This window comes from Perca fluviatilis, chromosome 20, assembly GCF_010015445.1.
Source record: "Perca fluviatilis chromosome 20, GENO_Pfluv_1.0, whole genome shotgun sequence".
NCBI classification, from domain to species: domain Eukaryota; kingdom Metazoa; phylum Chordata; class Actinopteri; order Perciformes; family Percidae; genus Perca; species Perca fluviatilis.
In genome coordinates this window covers 13,427,310-13,446,273 of record NC_053131.1, presented here as the reverse complement: position 1 = coordinate 13,446,273, position 18,964 = coordinate 13,427,310, and the positions used below count along the sequence as shown (strand labels likewise).

Below are 18,964 nucleotides of genomic sequence, written 5' to 3'. Positions count from 1 at the left end.
GGTAAATGAACCACTTAGATCATTTACTAGCTTTCTGGTAATCTCAGTAAGTTGCTTAATTGGAATTACTGCCTTGTTTATAACAGATCCTAGACCAGATTGCTTCCTTTTGCAGAACAGTCGATCAATAACCAACCTTGTATGTGTTCAGCTGGTCATGGAGTTCTGTGGAGCCGGCTCAGTGACGGACTTGATCAAGAACACCAAAGGCAACTCTCTGAAAGAGGAGTGGACTGCTTACATCTGCCGAGAGATTCTCAGGGTAAGTGGCCATGTTGCCGAGTCATTGTTTCAATCCTATGCCCGTCCTCCAGGAAACCATCATTGTACGTGAATATTGATTAAATGGAGAGATCTTTGATGACGTTTTCCTCCTGAAAGCATGCGACTGGGAGCTGTGTGGGGGGAAAAAAAACAGCTCTGTGATATTGCTGTTGACAATAAAGCATTCAGTTCAGTTTTTTTTTTTTTATTATTATGGAAATTATGGCAACATTTAGCTGTGCAGGTCAGGAAAAACAGAATCATCGGAAACTACTAGAATTAACTGACACAGCATTATTCCGACAGTCCATTTTATTTATTTTCATTTCCGTTCATATGTTTACACCTGCATACTCCAGGCATAGCTGGACTGTGCATGCTGCCCATATTTTGATAGCGTATTTTTCTGTATGTATTGTCTGAAGAGATGGCGCCAACGAAATGCAACCAGGCGTTCATCCACACTAATGTGGGGGCCTGGATTGTAATGAGAGGGTATTTGCTGGACCCACTTGTCCCATACATCGTGTATCTCTGTGAGTTTTTCACAAAGTGTATGACACAGTTGGAAACATGGAATGTCTTATATCGCCTTTGCTGTTTTTGATTCGGACACTCTTGCCAAAATGAGCAACCCAATGTAGGCTTGTTAGTGGGTCCCATCCAGGTCTTTCCAACTGTCCCAATACAGTTAAAATAGGGAGATAACTTTCCATTTTTCAGAAGGTAACTTGTTAACTAACTGGGCTAAGAGAGAACATAATGTAAATGGACTGTTTTTATATAGCGCTTTTCTAGTCTTAACGACTTCTCAAAGCGCTTTTACATAGTACAGGAACCATTCAACATTCACACACTGTGGCCGAGGCTGCCGTACAAGGTGCCACCTGCTCATCAGATACACATTCACACACATTTACGCTCCGATGCACATAGTTGATAGTTGAGAGACAACAAGAGGATTAACCCCTATTAGTCTTATTTTCATCAGAGGAGGATGACTCATAATCATGATCCTCCTCAACATTCCTCAGTCTTACAAACCTTCTCCTCTATGTCACTTTCCCTGTCGAGCAGCTGTGACAAAACCTCACTGGCAAGAAAAAACTTTGCCTAAAGGTCATTCTCAATAAAGAGAATAAAGACAGAGAGCCCATGGAGCACCAAGAGAAATCGTTTAGAAGGCTGCAGTACAAACTGTTAGCTTTGTCTCCCTCCCCTGTGTTGTGTGGAGTATCCTTGTCCTTGCAGGAACCATATGTTTCCTCCCTCACGGTGTGGGACATATCAGAGGTTCTCGCACAACTACAAGTATGGTTATGGCAGGTTAGGGCCCTAAAATTATTATAAATAGATTTTAAACATTGCAAGTGATAGTGACCTCAATATCAGCCAAAACAACCTAAACAAATGTGTGTAAAATGTTCATATTTCCTGTATGTTTTATACAGCTATAACAGCCTTGACCCCAAGGAACACCCATGTGTACAAAATGCGTACAGGACATTAAAAATATATCATCGTGTTTATTTTATGTTTACCTAGATGTCCCCATTAAATGAGGAAAAGTCATTCAGTGTGAACCAAAAATGATGACAAGAGGAGGGTTAAACCAAGGGAACGGAGAATCTCCCCTGGAGATCTCAATTAATGGGTACTTATAAACACAGCCATAATCATGTAAAGATACATTTGCACACGTTTTTCTTCCACAAAAACCGCAATTCTCTAATGTTGGTGCTCTATTTCCAAAGGTACAATATGCATTAACTCGTAGTTTCAGCTCAGGACACAGTTCACCTTTAGTGCATGAGAATATTGAGGGTCTGGGATCTATGAACAAATGAGCTGATCTTCTAGTTGTTGTTTGCTTTAGTGTTTAAAATGTCCCCTGTGCAATGTAAACTAATAGCTACTGTTGTAGTAGAGTAGAAAATAGGATAGTGTGTTTTCCCTGTTGTCTTGATTAGAATCGGGGCACCTAAAGCATTTGGTAACACTTTACTTGAAGGTATCTACATAAGAGTGACATGACACTGTCATGAACACATGACACTGTCATGACACATGAACCCTAACTCGAACTCTAACCCTAACCCTAACTTGTCATGACAAAAACCGAATGACACTTACTAAAAGAAGCGTTATGTCATAAACGTTTATGACTTGTTTATGTTTATGACACGTTCATGACCGTGTCGTGTCACTCTTTATGTAGATTCCAAGTCAAGTAAAGTGTAACCAAGCATTCTATCATATCTAACTTAGGAAAATAGACTTCTCAGGATCAAGCCATTTCTTAAAGATAGTAATATTCTTCATTCCCCGGTTTCTAACTTTTACACTTCTTTTGAATAGATCATTCTTTTACGAATAATAAGTGAAGATCTTGAGGCAATGGATTTTGGCATTCTTTAAATATAAAATGTAATACCTGCTCTGTTCTTTGATAGCAATTAGCAGTTGCTTGTGTTCCATGGTAACTGGGTTTTGGAGTGATGTAAAGGAATAAATGTAATCTTCTTGGGAAATCGTCCTCATTCCTCCCCCCATCTTATCTCTGCTATCTGTTGTTGTGCGTTTTGTGAGGGCTAAAGCCTAGTCAGTTATACGTAGTGCTGCTCTGAACTGAGGCAACAAGGATTTCCTTTCATCCACTTTTCTTTCTTTTTTTTCTTTTTTTTTTACCCCTCATCTTATTTTGTGCTCTCTGCTTCCTCTCTTCCTGCTGTCATTTGGTCTTGTTTTTTTGCTTTGTGCCTCTGTCCCATTACATTTTGTCTCTCTGTCTTCATTTCCTTTGTCTTTCTTTTATTGTTTTTTTTGTTTTTTTAATCTTGTCCTTTTCTGTCCTTTTCCTGTCTTCCCTTTGAACAATTTTACTCTCCCAGCTGTCATTTCTCTTCTTCTCTTCATTTACTAGTTATTTCAGTGGCTTAACAATCAATACAAAAAACTTCTCTGAACTAAGAATTATTAAACTATCAAAGCATAAATACCAGACACATTGTTGTATTTTGCTTGGATTCAATATGACAAAAATCCTTTAATTATGCATTTCATTTCCAAATTCTATTTGATCGATTAGAGATAACGTGCCTAAAATCACAATTTTATTTAATGTTTATTCTTTATTTATATTAAATAGTTGGTTGGTAGGTAGATTTTCTACTTTTAAGACAACTGAAAGACTTCCAAAAAAATATGTATTTTTCTCTGTGCGGAAGATTCTTATTGTGCACAGGGAGGTCAGAGTTCAGGGTCAGCTACACAGTAACATAATCATAATTTAGCACGATACAGGAACATATGGGATGTGCGATAACATTGTTGAATATCGCGATACCGATATTACTTGCGATAAATAAACAGATATTGAAGTGTACTCAGTTCTGCATTTCTGCTGCTTTCAGAGTTCTGCTAAAATACCACAATAAATTGCTTGATGAATTTAAAACAAATAAAAGGAAATCATTACCAACATTCTTTTATTGAAGAAATAGAACATTGAATTGAATATAAAAGACACCACTAAAAAAGTGAAACATTTGGTAGAAAACTGCACTTTATAATGTACCTGTCAAAGTTACACTTTAAAGTGCGGTTTTCTATTGATATTTCCTTTCAACTAACGCAAAAAATCTCGAAGTGTCTTTTGCGATGTGTCGCAGCCTTTTGCGATGTGTTTATTGCGCCAGTTGGTATTGCGATGGTGATTTAAAAAAAAAAAACGATATAGTGTGCAACCCTAATCATGACTTGGGCTTATTGCTGCAGTGGCGTTCCTTCACTGTGTGTCTCTGTCGCTGTCTGCAGGGTCTGACTCATCTCCATCAGCACAAGGTGATCCACCGAGACATCAAGGGACAGAACGTCCTTCTGACGGAGAACGCCGAGGTCAAACTAGGTCAGTCTGTCATCTAACCCCACCTGACAAAATGGCTTTAGGACTGGGAGGGCATGAGGAAGTATAATGTTTCAGATGGCTCAGAGGTGTGTGTGTGTGTGTGTGTGTGTGTGTGTGTGTGTGTGTGTGTGTGTGTGTGTGTGTGTGTGTGTGTGTGTGTGTTTGTTTGTGTATGTGTATGTGTGTGTGGCTTTTCTTTCTGCTGTTATGCTGAATACCAGCCTACTAATCTCCCTGTAGCTCTGCCACTGTTCATGGTGCAGATTGCTGAAGAAGGGACTCTCTCTCTCTCTCTCTCTCTCTCTTTCTCTCTCTTTCTCTCTCTTTCTCTCTCTCTCTCTCTCTCTCTCTCTCTCTCTCTCTCTCTCTCTCTCTCTCTCTCTCACATTCAAATTCAAAAATGCTTTATTGGCATGACTGTCAGGTAAACAATATTGCCTAAGAGTCAAGGATAATACAATTCAATAATAGGATGAGAAATATATATGTATATACACAATTCATCATTTCATTTCATTTCTCTCTCTCTCCTTCTTTCCTCTGGGGAGGGGATTATTGTGTGTGTGTGTGTGTGTGTGTGTGTGTGTGTGTGTGTGTGTGTGTGTGTGTGTGTGTGTGTGTGTGTGTGTGTGTGTGTGTGTGTGTGTGTGTGTGTGTGTGTGTGTGTGTGTGTGTGTGTGTGTGTGTGTGTGTGTGTGTGTGTGAGAAAAAAATTGGGCAAGCTATTGCAGGTTGGGCAATTCGTTCCTGTTTAGAGTCCATAATGGAATTTAGTAAAGCCCATTGGTGTCAGCCCACACACCCACAAAGATTAAGTAAACTGCAGACTATATCCTAAAGTATTGTGTTTGTGTGTATTTGCCCTGCAGTGGACTTTGGTGTTTCAGCCCAGTTGGACAGAACAGTAGGAAGGAGGAACACGTTTATCGGGACGCCATATTGGATGGCACCAGAGGTCATCGCCTGTGACGAGAACCCTGAGGCCACATACGACTTCAAGGTGCTTCAACAACCATCCCGTCAGCTGAAGTCTGTTGTGCTTCTTGTGATCACCCTGAGTATTAACGCACTGCGTCTCTGCCGTTACAGAGTGATCTATGGTCGCTGGGAATCACAGCGATAGAGATGGCTGAAGGAGCACCACGTACGTACCCAGTCAATAACACACACCTCTGCTACACATCATTTCTTAGTGCTAATCCAGTAGATCACTATAGTCAGGAGTCTGTTTTTCAGGCCAAAGCAACTCCTCTTTAGCCATAATTTTAATGAAGGCCAAGGAGCAGATATCAGATTTGTTTCTTAAATTGCTGCTTCTTCTATTCATTTAGTTTTCCATTAACTACCTTTTTCTGAAAGGGTACATGCACACAGTTGGATTATGATGATTACAATTACAATTCAGTAAAAAAGCAATTTCTGGGGAAAGTTTGCCCGAGCTACAGTTGGTAATTGACCATAATAATGAAAGACATAATTTAGTTTTGTCAAGGTTGTTCAGTTCTAATAGCCTAGGAGAGTATAGTGCTGCATTTTTGGAAAAAGACCTCTAACTGGATGAGAATATATCAGTGTGTGCTTCAAGTTTAACATATATTCTGATTCGGATGTAATGGGTGTAGACTCAGTAAACACAAAGTAATCCCATTAATTAGGATGCAAGCAATTGCTAAACTCCCATTGGCACACAGGACGAACTAAAAGCCGTAAAAAATAAATAAATAATAATAATAATCTAATCAGCTGAACACTGGCTATGCTTGACAATATGAAGTTTGAATATTAAAAAGATCCAAAATAACCAAATGAAGTGCTCTTCAGGAGACAAGTTATAAGTGTGTGTGTACATCTAATTGTTATCAGTATTGACCGCATATATTGACTCCAGCTGGCTTTGACTATATGCCATGAAAGTATGAAGCACAGTTAGCTAGAAACATTCACCCTAACTCACCCATGTTTGGTACCTGATATCCTTAGCGCTGTGTGACATGCACCCAATGAGAGCCCTCTTCCTGATCCCGCGCAACCCCCCACCCAGACTCAAGTCCAAGAAGTGGTAAGTGTGAATCCCACAACCATCCAATGGTGCTTAATTTGCATTGTGCAGTACTGGATTGTGACACGAAGAATTATCATATTAAATCCCCAACTTTCATTTGGCAATAAATCAAAAAGTAGTTTTTATTAATTCAAGATGAGCTTTTAAATGAGAAATTTAACTCATGGCTTTAAATTCCCCTCATTCAGGCACCTCAGCAGATGTTAACATACGTATTGCCTGTCATCTTGTGGGAGCCCACAAAATGTACGAGTGTAGAGTTCTCTCTTTACTTGCTGCTCTGCCAACAGGATTGTTTCCTCAAATTAAAACAAATTGTGGTGACTTTTGAAACCTAGTATGCAAGTGAATCAGTTTGCGTGTGTGGTTTCAGGTCAAAGAAGTTCCAGTCGTTCATAGAGAGCTGTCTGGTGAAGAGCCACAGCCAGAGACAGAGCACAGAGCAGCTCCTCAAACACCCTTTCATCAGAGACCTGCCCAACGAGAGGCAGATCCGCATCCAGCTGAAGGACCACATCGACCGCACCAAGAAGAAGAGAGGAGAGAGAGGTGAGGGAGAACATGTGCTGTAGACGTGGATGTATGGATTTAAATGCAGGTGGACATATAGATTTACACACTCGCGGCAGGGGGGGGGTGGAGCGACTGATTCATTAGGTAGTTACGCTTGATAGATGGCAGCTTGCAGGAGTTAGCTGATGTTGAAAGGAGATTTTCCTCTTATGTTACTCAGAATGTTTCTTTGGATTATTATTATGTGACACTTAAACTCACTTGCATGACAAATGCATGTTTTCTGCGACTGTTTCACAATAAAAGCCACCTCGTGTTTTGCCAGTTGAATGCTTTTAATGTGAAGCAGCAGCAGTGGGAAATGTTAGCAATAACTTAATATGGCTCTGATATGTCTGTCGGCGAGTGAACAGTAAACAGTGAGGCTGATATGAAAACGGTAACCCTGGATTACATACATACTGGATTAGATAACATTCGTTGTTTCCTGTGAATTCCTTTGAAGGCAGTTTGAATCCCGCTTGGGAATGGCAGACTTTCGCCACTAACAATGAAAAATAAGATACAGACAGGTAATTTACAGAATCTAAATACATTGCATAGCCATTTCATCAAAATTGAGGATCATAACTTCAAAGTGCAGCAGGCCCAACCGTTACATTCCATGTGTGGCTGAAGCACACACACACACACACACACACACACATAAAAACACACTTCTTGAAAAGAAAGAAGAACCGCTGTAAGGGTGAGATGTACCATAATACAGTTACAGATGCACATACAGATGCAGATTCTCACACAAATGTGCCGTCACAGCGAGGCAGGAAACAAAAGTGACCGACTTCCATTCCGCTCCCCCACAACCCACACAAACGCACACACCATCTGAGTGATAAACTGACACTCGCACACAGCACTGCGCCAGTAAGAAGCACATTAATCGCTTCAAGAAACAACATACTGCAGGGCGGACGTCGTGATGATGTATAGAAATGTCTTGTCACTGTGGAGACTGAGGCTTCCTCCAGCTGTCACTTTGTCACATTCGGAGGACAGGTCTGTGTGGATGTCTCTCAGGCCGCCTCTACAACCGTTTGACTAAAAGAGCTCCGAGCGAATGTTCTCCAGCTCGCTACACACAGTAAAATTACCATTTATACTCTTATTCAAAGCGGCTAAAAGAAAGTGCCTTGAAGGAGGGAGGATCTGGGAATGCCAGAATCGTGAGCAGTTTAACAATGAACAAAGGTAGTCCAAGTGAAAAATGAAAATCGTAAAGTGGAATGGCTTTGCTTTCTGCTCGTTATTACCTTACTCACTTTACTTTTCTTTTCTATGCATTTTATTCTTTGAAATGTTTCTTTCTCTCTCCCTCAGATGAGACCGAGTATGAGTACAGTGGCAGTGAAGAGGAGGATGAAGAAAGAGAAATGGGTGAACCAAGGTCAGTGTCCTCACAAATGTACAAAACAAACACCCATTTTTTTCCCTTCCCAAAACACATTTGACATCTCTTCACTAGCTCTAAATCATCCTGCCTTCTCACCGGTCTGTTCGCAGCTCCATCATCAACGTCCCCGGAGAGTCGACCCTGAGGCGGGACTTCCTGCGCCTCCAGGTGGCCAACAAGGAGCGCTCGGAAGCACAGCGGCGGCAGCAGCTGGAGCAACTGCAGAATGAGGAGCACAAGCGCTTACTGTTGGCTGAGAGACAGAAACGCATCGAGGAACAGAAGGAGCAGAGGAGAAGGCTGGAGGAGGTAAGCTGGAGGAGGTGGAGGAAGATTAACCATAACCTTTGGCCCTGATTAATGCATTTATCTACAGCAGCTTTTATTAAAAAAACATACATTAATATACAGGTTTTAACAGCCCTCTTGGCTCTTCATTCTCTCTTCTTTTAAACACCTTAAATGCCAATTTTTGCCTATTTGCAAATGTAACATATTGTCCAATTCTGGCAGTTCAAACTAGAGCTGGGCAATATATCGATATTATATCTATATCGTGATATGAAACTAGATACCGTCTTAGATTTTGGATATCGTAATATCATGATATGACATAAGTGCATAAGTGTTGTCTTTTCCTGGTTTTAAAGGCTGCGTTACCGTAAAGTGAACTCACCAGGCAGTTGTAACTGTTCTTTTATTTGCCTTTATCCACTTTAGTCATTATATCCACATTACTGATGATTATTTATCAAAAATCTCATTGTGTAAATATTTTGTGAAAGCACCAATAGTCAACCTTACAATATCGTTGCGGTATCGATATCAAGGTATTTGTATACATTTTTTTTTTTGTGATATTTCATTTTCTCCATATCGCCCAGCCCTAGTTTGAACTTCCAAAACCTTTTTATTCAACATTTGGTAAGAGGCTGCAGAAGAGAGGGAGAGGGTACAGAGACAGACACGCACACACAGCCTTTCCCCAGTGTCCCTCTCTTAGTTCCAGAGAGCAGGCTTATAGAAGAAAATCCTTAGCCCATAATCGGTGCGCTCTCTCTGGTTTCCCACCAGGCTTTGCCTCCCAACGCACGGCTAAGCACCATGACTCGACTCAACTAACATGACCTTTCCACTCAGGGCCAAGTGTGTGTCTTTGACTCTGCGTGTGAGCAATCCACGTGTGTTTGTGCTTGTGTTTTGTATATTTGTATCCCGTGTGAATGTACCATTACATTTCCGTCCATGATGAAAGAAAGATGATCAAATGAGCACACGTACCAAACATGCAGCACGTGTGCGAGAATCTCTGCAGAGACATGATTTCATTTGTGTGAAAACATTGTGTTGTGATCCTGAATCTGCTTGTGCTTGTGTTCTCCTGACAGCAGCAGCAGCGAGAGCGTGAGCTGCGGAAACAGCACGAGAGGGAACAGAGGAGGCGCTACGAGGAAATGGAGCAGCTCCGCAGAGAGGAGGAGAGGAGGCATGCAGAGAGAGAACAGGTTCACACACTTACTACTAAGTAATATTATATTAAAACACACATATTGTATGAAAACAGACAGTATGGTGCCACAGAAATGCGTTACATGATGACAACTGAAGTCCAGAATCCCTCATTTGCCCTTAAACTTTCTGTTTCTTTTTATGGCAACATCTTCCTCTGTCTTCCTGAGTCACTCTGATTTTACTTGTCTCCTTAAATTACCTCAGTGGCGTATTTTCCTAATGTTTATTTTTATTTTTTTTTAGGATTTCAGTCTCAGACCCACAGAACTTGGACATTATTAATCTGATGATGTAGTTGCGCTATGCTTTGTTTTTCTGTGCTCATCTTTGTGCGGTCACTTTCTTCCTCTTAGCTCCTGGATCTTACATCAACTTTCTCTCTGACTACGCCCAGCCTTTGTTAACCATATTTCAGTCTAAATTACATCAAATTGTATTGCAACATCTTAAATATTGCAAAAAATAAAACACAAATGGATGGATTTTCCTCTATTAGTCTATCAGTTACATCTTTCCTGCTTTCTTTCCCTTGTCCTCTCGTTGAACTTCCTGCTGTTCTGATGTGCATTTTCTGTCTGTCCTGGTCCCTCTTTTATCGCTCGGTTGCTCTCCTCCCACGCTTTTCAAATGTTTTGGAAAGATATATTCAAACCTCTTTTTTTTCTCTCTCTGTCTCTTTGTCATATTTCCTTTGTAACGCATTACAGTTGTTCGAGAACACGGCCTCCTTAGCTTCATCTGGCTTCTGACTCAATAGCTCTATTTTTCTCTGTCTTTCTGTTTTTGGATGTTCAGATTTCCAGATTTTTTTACTCTGTCTATTTCTATCTTCCTGTGCCGACACGCTGCTCAGGAGTATATCCGTAGACAGCTGGAAGAGGAACAGAGGCAGTTAGAGATTCTCCAGCAGCAGCTACTGCAGGAACAGGCATTACTGATGGTAACCATAGCCCTCCCATGTGCTACCACTGCTCCCCATCTGTGCTGTGTGGCCCCCTATCCCCACTGCATGCACCCGAGTGGCAGTTTAACATCCAGCTGACTGTGAGGGAATCCACAGTCTGAGTCACTCAACCTGTCAGCTACATTTGAGGAAAAACATAAAGCCGAAACAATAAATTGCTTATTTTTAATGCTTTTGTTGAATTTAGTCAGCTCCCTGATTGCATGAACTTGGATGGATCTCAAACGATTCCCCACAGGGTGCAGAAAATATGTTTTGTCAGCCCCAATCATGTAGGCCAACACAAAGTGAGAACATTTAAGAGAAAATTGGACATAATTATTTTGCACGGAGGGTTTCTCTCAGTGCCCCAGTCTTATCTAGGGCAACAGTTTTGTGTTTTATTAGCGCAAGAAATTCACAATATGTCCTGTAGTATTTGTCCATGGCTACTTGCATCCTATTTGTAGAGAACTATATTAAAGGAGAGCATGAAAGGAAACCTTTTGAGATCCAACCCATGAGACCACAGCAATGACATCACGCACCAAAACCCAGGGATGTGTTGTGGCCCGAAAAATTGCGTCTTCCCCTTCCCTCCCTACTGCTATCCTTCCTTAGTCTGGCTATCACCAGACCAAGCTCAATCTTTTAAGATTGAACATTAGTCTGGGGAGTCTGCTCTGTATTTTCTCTGCACAAGAGGCGTGATCAACAGGCATAGTTCAAATGACTCTGTACGCAATTGGATAGTCCTTCAACCAATCAACAGCACCGGCATCAACGGGTTGCTGCTGTGGAGTGCTGCGCTTCAGTGGCCGGCTTGTTGAATGTAAACAAGAAGCTGCTTGGTCGCTTCTCTATCGTCATTGTGTTAAACCCGCCAATAGCGCGCCAGGTGGATAAGCCTTTGTGATTTGTGATTGGTTCCCGCAAATTTGTAACGGAAGCAGGATAGATAAACGTACAGTTTTCCAGCCTGAGCTGCAGGGCGAAATCAAATCGCCGGCAGATCGGGCTGGGTTTACCCAGTCTAATCCTTCCTGCCTCCATCCCTTCTTCCATCTCAGTACCTACCTTCCCTTCTCCTTCCTCTAATTTGCCAAAGCCTTATGTCCGGGAGCTTTCTACTCCCCTTTATCCATCATCAGCCTTACAATCGTGATTATAATTGTGAAAAGTGTGTGTGTTTATGTTCCATATACATGGTTCGATATTTATGTTTCTCAGTTCTGTTTTGCATGATTTTATCAATGCATGGCTCGAATCTGACATTAGAAACAGGCTTGTGTCACACATTGTACAATAATTACTCACCTGTTTTGGTGTTGATCTCTGTGTGTCTTTTGCTTCCTCTTCCCCATCCTCTCTGCCCTTCTCTTAATCTTCCTTCCTTTCTCTCTTCCTATGTTTCAATCTGTTTTCCTTTCCTGTCTCTCATCGCTTGGCTTCCTCCTATACCGCTCCTCTCCCTCTCTCCCGCCAGGAGTACAAACGTAAGCAGATAGAGGAGCAGCGGCAGGCGGAGAGGCTCCAGAGGCAGCTCCAGCAGGAGAGAGCCTACCTGGTGTCTCTACAGCAGCAGCAACAGCAGCAGCAGCAGGAGGGAAGGCAAGCAGAGAAGAAACCGCTCTACCACTACAAAGATATTATCAATCCTAATGACAAGCCTGCCTGGGCTAAAGAGGTAAGTCACAACGTGCATGATGTACAAAGACACACATGCACTCATAACTATGTGATGAGTTATTTTCCAAGAAGTGAGGAAAAGTACCAGCTCTGAGGAAGGTAGTGCATTAAATATATGCATGTTTCGGTGATGATCCTGGAATTGTTTTTTAAATCAACCTCTGTTGTACATTAAGCAAACCCAGTGGCCTTCTTGTGTTGTTAATATCTTATTCAGCAGGTTACTAGAAGCAGCGGTCCTGTGGGAGACCTTCGCTTTTTGAATCTGAAGATATTTGAGAATTAACGCTGCTGCTTCGATAATCACAGTGTGATGTCTCCTTTTGTGTGTGTTTGTTTTGTTGCTTACCCCCCTCTGACTCTGGCTCCTAGGTTCTGAAGCAGCAGCATGTTCAGGGTAACCCGCCCCGCTCCCAACTACGACATCACCAGTCATTCAACCAACCGGCTTCATCCCCTGGCTCAAGAGGAGCTCAGGCCCCTAGGCGAACCCCGTCCCATGGTGCCCAGCTCCTCCACTCCCAGCTCCCCCATATCCGTATTTCACTAGACGGCGTAGAACCCCTAGATCCGGGGCTCAAGCAGGAGATAAGTCAGCAGGTCAGAGAGCTTAGAGCTCAGAAACTCCGTCAGAGGGGCCGCAGCCCGGTGCCTGTCCAGAAACACAGCCAGGCTCCTGGCCAAGGGCCCAGTAAGGGACCTAGTAAGAGTCATAAAAAGCATTCTAGTCAAGGGCCAGTCAGCCAGTCTAATCCAGTAGCCAACCCTTATCCTCTGGGGCCTAGCAATCAAAAAGAGAAGCCTAAAGACCGGCATCTCTCGGCCCCCAGTCAGGCAGCCATCCAGGGGCTAATGTCTCCGGGACTTCAACCTGATCCTCAGTCCCCAGGACAGGTCCAGAGACCCAAGTCAGGATCTAACCCCGTTTCCATCCCTGCGCTCAAACCGGTTAGTGGCCGTTGCAGGTCCCACTCACCTCTCTGTAGAATAGATGTAGATATAGAACAGGAGTATCTGGGAGGGTGGGGGAAAGAGATGAGGCAAGCTGTCAGCAACAATGACCTTATGGCCTTGGACTGGGAGGTCACAGCATTTGACCCCCTCTCTCAATCCTACCCTGACCGCTTACTCCACGCCGCCCCACCTAGACACAGGAGCTCCTACTCACCTGCCTCCAGCTGTTTTCTTCAAGTCCCTAAAAACAATTGCTTCTGTTCCCCTCCTTCTAATAAGGACAGAAGAGGAAGGATTAGGGGGCAGAATGAAAGCCAAAGCTCCTCTATGTGTGACCTCACAGTTTCTGCCCCAGCAAGCATACTTAGACAGAACCTGGCTGGCAGACTAATGAGTAGTTGCTCCTCTGACAACTTGTCACCCATCTCTCCAGCTCCTTGGTTTGGCCTTTCTCCTCGCACCTCTCCACAAATCTCGCCCTCGTCCTCAGGCTCATGGTCCAATGGTACCTTTTCCCCTCCATGTGCCTTTTCCCCTCCATTCTCTTCTGACACCATTGTGTCCAACATGCCCCACAAATTCTCTCCACCTTTCAGTGTCCACACCAACCTGCCCAACCAGGCCTCCTTACCTGCGCCTAGCCCCCGCTGCTCCCCGTATGGCTCTCCCTTTGGATCCCAGACCGAGATCTGCGTCAGACCTGCTGTTGAATGCTAGACCCTTGTCCAAAGCACTTATGTATAGGAACACACACACACACACACACACACACACACACACACACACACACACACACACACACACACTTTTTGTACTTCCAAATTTGTGACTGAATTAATGCATTCCCTAGCCCCAAATCCTACCCTTAACCATAACAGCTACATGCTGAACTTTGAGCCCTTATCCAATTGTTGTACCTTGTGTTGCCTTTAGTACAGGTTGATAGCACATTAAGAGGTTGGTACACACATTTCTTTTGTGTCTGCTTAGTCTAGCAGACCTATCTCCACAATGCTAAGTCAGCACTGGAGTAAGGTCTGGCTACACTATACATACATTCTGGAATAGGAGAAAGAAACGCTCTGGCTTGTTGCATTTCTTTAAACCAATCACAATTGTCTTGGGCGGCACTAAGCCCAGGATGCAGTGACAGTGCCTCTGCGAAATTGTCTTGGGAAGGAACTTGTTTTGGTGGAACATTTGCACATAGGGAGGCGAGCTCGGAAATGGCTAACTCCCCGCAAAAGAAAATGCCACATACAAATATTAAATTAGGTTAACTGTTCTGCTGATTTACTGTTTTACTTATCCCAGACCTGACATATGATGACGTCATCTGACTTTATCCTGGCAATGTACTTCCGTTGCGCCAGACTAGTGTCTGCTTGATATATGGTAAACTTTAAATTAACAAAAGGCAAAATTACAATTGTTTCCAAATCTGGCTACAAATCAAAACATCTACTGCCTCTTAACCAAAGCCTAATCCTAAAACCAAGTCTAAACCCTTAAACAGCCCATCGTCAAATATGTCCTCACGTTTCAGAAAACATCCACTCTCAATGTCTAAAAGTCAAAATAGTCCTCACAAATATAGAAGTACAAGAGCATGCATAATGTACTGTACATACATACATTACCATACATAATAAATAATAATAATAAAGATCTCTAAGTATATCTACATTTATCTCTATTTTTAATCTACTGGGACTGAGATCCAGAGGAGAGGTGCCGAGACAGTTTCTAATATCCCCCTGAGCCCTAGGTATCTTAGTTAACCATAGCCCTGCCCCAACCCCTCCACTCTGCAAGCCACCTTGTCACCCTTATCACCCAGTGCCCCACAAAGCACCATGGCAAGCCCGCTCCTAGCAATATTGGTGTTGATGTCATCAGGAAAACCCACCCAACTCATCTTCTTTTTAGGTCAGTCAACTAGTCAATAAGATCCCGGCTTGGTGATGGGTGCTGGCCAAGTGGTGGTGGGATCCTTCTTACAAACCTGGATCCTCAGAGGATGCCCTCTGTCCTCCATCTGCTCTCCTTCCTAATCTTTTTCTGTGTCTTTTCTTAATGTAGCGGCAACAATTAACTTCCTCTGATGCTCTGTTTTAACCTCTAAGACTCTCTGCCATGGTAGAAAGAGCTTTTGGGTGGTATAGGCTGGAGTTCAACCCAAACATTTGATACAAATAGAATGAAGATTTAAGCAGCACTGCCCAAAAGGTTCTTTCTTCTGTAAACCGATATTCTTATGGTAATCTCTCTATTTTTTGAAATTCAGTTGATGTCTATGCTAACCTTGATCGCGTACTGCCTCCACAGATTAAACTCGACTTGGATCACAGCAGTGCTTCCCCTGAATCACTGAATATTTCTTTCCCATTCTTTGTACTTAGCTCCTGTTTGTCGACAATTCTTTCCTTCATCAGTAGCTCTCTTTTATTTCAAGTGAACAACTAACAAAGTATTTGCCACGTTTTCTGCCGCCATGTATATCATAGTTGTCTCACTGTAGTTGACTTCCAAGCAGTGAAACTAACAAAGATTTGAGGAATGACACAGTATTGCATAGTTGTTCTGACCCAGGTCATAATCTTGAATAATCCCACTAGATTATGAGCTCATGTGGAATTGTAGAACGCCTCCAAAGGGGATAGCTCTCATTGCACACAGATGTTTACCTGGGGGCTATTGACTCTATGCCCTGCTGAGCCACGACTCAACCCTTCACCAACCGTTGAGTAGATTGTTTAGACTCCAAAAGTGTGATATGGGGACTCTGGGAGCATTCCTCAGAGCCTTCTCTCACTGCATATCAGATAATCTGATAATCTGATTACACTGGCGGAAGGAGCTTTCTGCCTTCCTCACTCACAGATATTTGGTGATCGTTGGCATTGACGCTTACATGCACTCACACAAGTCAGTGTCACTCAAGCTCTTATGTACATTTAAATCAAACATGGTTTTGTGTGTGTCTGTACACACAGCCTTCACACATACTCAAATCTATGCTTTTGGTTTGAATGACCTTTCCCCACAGCCATCAGACACTCTTACTCCTCAACTGTATGTGGGACATGGAGACACACATACACAACAATTAGATGGGGGGGGGGGAATCAAAGATGAGAATCTGACTGGAGATAGTGGAAGATAAACTACCAAAACACTGTGTGGCACTTGCAACCTGCTAGACCAGATTCTAGATATTCCTTGGAGGGTTTCCGTGGAACTATGGATTTGCTTCTTCTGTGTGATTTTCCAGAGAGAGACGGTTCGAGGAAAAACCGCAGTTTTCTCATGTTTGTCATGTGACAAAAACACACAGTTGCCCCCACAGCGTGATGTTAAGATTGTCTGGTGGCTTGTAAGTGTGCATGGGGGAGGGGAGCGAGACCCACAGTGGGCCATGCGTGGTGATTGGTTGTGCTGCGTGGCTTGGCTGTGAGTGATAGTGGTATCTGACCTGTCCCAGGTGGAGGAGCGATCTAAGATGAACAGACAGAGCTCCCCAGCGCTGCAGCACAAAGTGTCCAACCGCATCTCCGACCCCTCCCTCCCTCCCCGCTCCGAGTCCTTCAGCAACGTGGGCATGCAGCCCGCCCGCACCCCTCCCATCCACCGCTCCATCGAACCACAGGTGTGTGTGTGTGTGTGTGTGTGTGTGTGTGTGTGTGTGTGTGTGTGTGTGTGTGTGTGTGTGTGTGTGTGTGTGTGTGTGTGTGTGTGTGTGTGTGTGTGTGTGTGTGTGTGTGTGTGTGTGTGTGTGTGTGTGTGTGTGGGTGTGTGTGTGTGTGTGTGTGTGTGTGTGTGTGTGTGTGTGTATGCTGTGTGTGTGTGTGTGTACGCTGTGTGTGTGTGTGTACGCCTGGTGTGTGTGTACGTTGCGGGTGTGTAATGCTGCGGTGTGTGTGTGTCGTGCACGCGTGTGTATCGCGAGGTGTATGCCGCGTGTGTAATGCGTGTGTACGCGGCAATGCTGCGTGTGTAGGAGGCATGTGAATGTTTGGTGTGTTTTCTAGTGAACAGTTTATCTAAAAAACAACACACAATCTACTTTGCTTCTTGTGAACTTCCTTTAAAAGTTCCTGCCTCGATATCAGTCAATCTTTCTCTTTTATTTCTCTATCTACCTCTTAACTGTCTTTTCCATCTCTATTTTTCTTCATCTCAATCCATTTCTTCTCCACACCCACAACCCTCAACCTGTCTTTTTCTCTCTCTCTCTCTCTCTCTCTCTCTCTCTCTCTCTCTCTCTCTCTCTCTCTCTCCTACAGATGGCTCACCTGGTTCCAGTGAAGACCCACTCCGGCTCCATGTCCGGCTCTCAGTCTCTGCAGGACCAGACGGGCTCAGCTCTGAGTGAGGGCGTCAGCGCGGGCTCCCCCAGGCCCGAGATGCCCCGCCAGAACTCAGACCCCACTTCTGACACCCCCGGACCCCCGCTGCGCGTCACAGGCAGGGAGGAACGGGAACGGGACAGAGACAGGGATCGGGACAGGACCGCCTGGCTGAGAGAGGAGGACATCCCACCCAAGGTAAGAGAATTACACTCACAAGGGAAGACTGACCATCACTGGTGATGTCTTTTCTAGTACAAGAAACATTTGAAAATAGATTGTGAAATTTTCATTTGTTTAACTTGTTAGAGGAAGCAAACCTCATCATGCAAATAATATTTCAATGCTGATGATTTTTTTTATTTGTTTGGTTACGATGTGCTTGATGTATGACTTTGCACACAATGTTGCCGTGAGGTTACTGAATTTATGTTGAAACCACAACAAATGGCACAGTTTTGCAAGATTTAATCAGCTTTTGTAAAGCTTGAAACGAGCTGCTGGCATTAGGCTGTTGACTTTGATAAAAGAAAATACATGACATGATGTTTGCATTACTTGCAGTACAGTTTATTTTAATTTAGTATTTAGAGTGCCACTGCCCAGTTTAATGCAGCTATAGATAGATAGATAGATAGATAGATAGATAGATAGATAGATAGATGCTTTGAAGTCCTTGCTAGGGGATAAAAAGTCAAGCTGGTACAGCAGTGGTGACCTTCTTTCTGTGTGTATTTCTGTGTGTCCAGGTCCCACAGAGGACCATTTCCATCTCCCCAGCCTTGGTCAGGAAGAACTCCCCTAATGGAGGAGCGGTTCTGGGCCCTCGCACAGGATCTCAACTCATACGGGCCAGGTAAAGCTCGTATTAGCACATTGTCCACCTCTGAATCTAATCGATGCTGTTTTTACACTGCAGGAGTTGCCTAAGATTATCTAAAGTTTATAAAAAACATGGCACTTCCACAATGCATACATCTGTTTCATATACTGTAAATATGCTTTATAATATTATTAGTAGTAGTTTAAAAATGAGTGAAACGGTTTTTTCCACCTGTTTCAGTAACCCAGATCTGCGGCGCTCAGAGCTCTCTCTGGACGCCATGCTGCAAAGAACTTCCTCCAACTCGTCATCCTCCTCCTCCCCTTCGTCTCAGGGAGGCTCAGCCGAGAGGAGAGGTACGAAAACTCGCACAGAAACTCTGAAAGCCTCAAAAACACACTGAAATGAAAAGAGACACGCACATGCACACATGCGAAACAATTAAAAACCAGTGCATGTGCTTGCACTTGTATACATGCAAACGCGGACACAGAA

The 18,964-nt window shown here is 43.3% G+C and overlaps 1 protein-coding gene across 9 annotated transcripts in view; it reads left to right on the top strand.

Moving 5' to 3' along the window:
* The window catches only part of tnika (TRAF2 and NCK interacting kinase a), a 32,156-nt gene that overhangs the window by 83 nt on the left and 13,109 nt on the right, over window positions 1–18,964 (top strand). For 5 of the 9 annotated variants that reach the window (XM_039785592.1, XM_039785588.1, XM_039785586.1 and 2 more), the window contains exons 1-16: window positions 132–262; window positions 4,081–4,171; window positions 5,041–5,171; window positions 5,261–5,315; window positions 6,152–6,230; window positions 6,607–6,782; window positions 8,127–8,193; window positions 8,310–8,508; window positions 9,588–9,704; window positions 10,565–10,651; window positions 12,141–12,341; window positions 12,716–13,291; window positions 16,782–16,946; window positions 17,584–17,844; window positions 18,396–18,502; window positions 18,710–18,825. In XM_039785592.1, the coding sequence (XP_039641526.1) occupies window positions 158–262; window positions 4,081–4,171; window positions 5,041–5,171; window positions 5,261–5,315; window positions 6,152–6,230; window positions 6,607–6,782; window positions 8,127–8,193; window positions 8,310–8,508; window positions 9,588–9,704; window positions 10,565–10,651; window positions 12,141–12,341; window positions 12,716–13,291; window positions 16,782–16,946; window positions 17,584–17,844; window positions 18,396–18,502; window positions 18,710–18,825 (2,533 nt within the window). In that variant the 5' untranslated portion in view covers window positions 132–157. Of the gene's footprint in view, window positions 263–4,080; window positions 4,172–5,040; window positions 5,172–5,260; window positions 5,316–6,151; window positions 6,231–6,606; window positions 6,783–8,126; window positions 8,194–8,309; window positions 8,509–9,587; window positions 9,705–10,564; window positions 10,652–12,140; window positions 12,342–12,715; window positions 13,292–16,781; window positions 16,947–17,583; window positions 17,845–18,395; window positions 18,503–18,709; window positions 18,826–18,964 lie in introns of all 9 variants that reach the window. The other 4 variants (XM_039785593.1, XM_039785590.1, XM_039785589.1 and 1 more) reach the window with 3 other exon arrangements.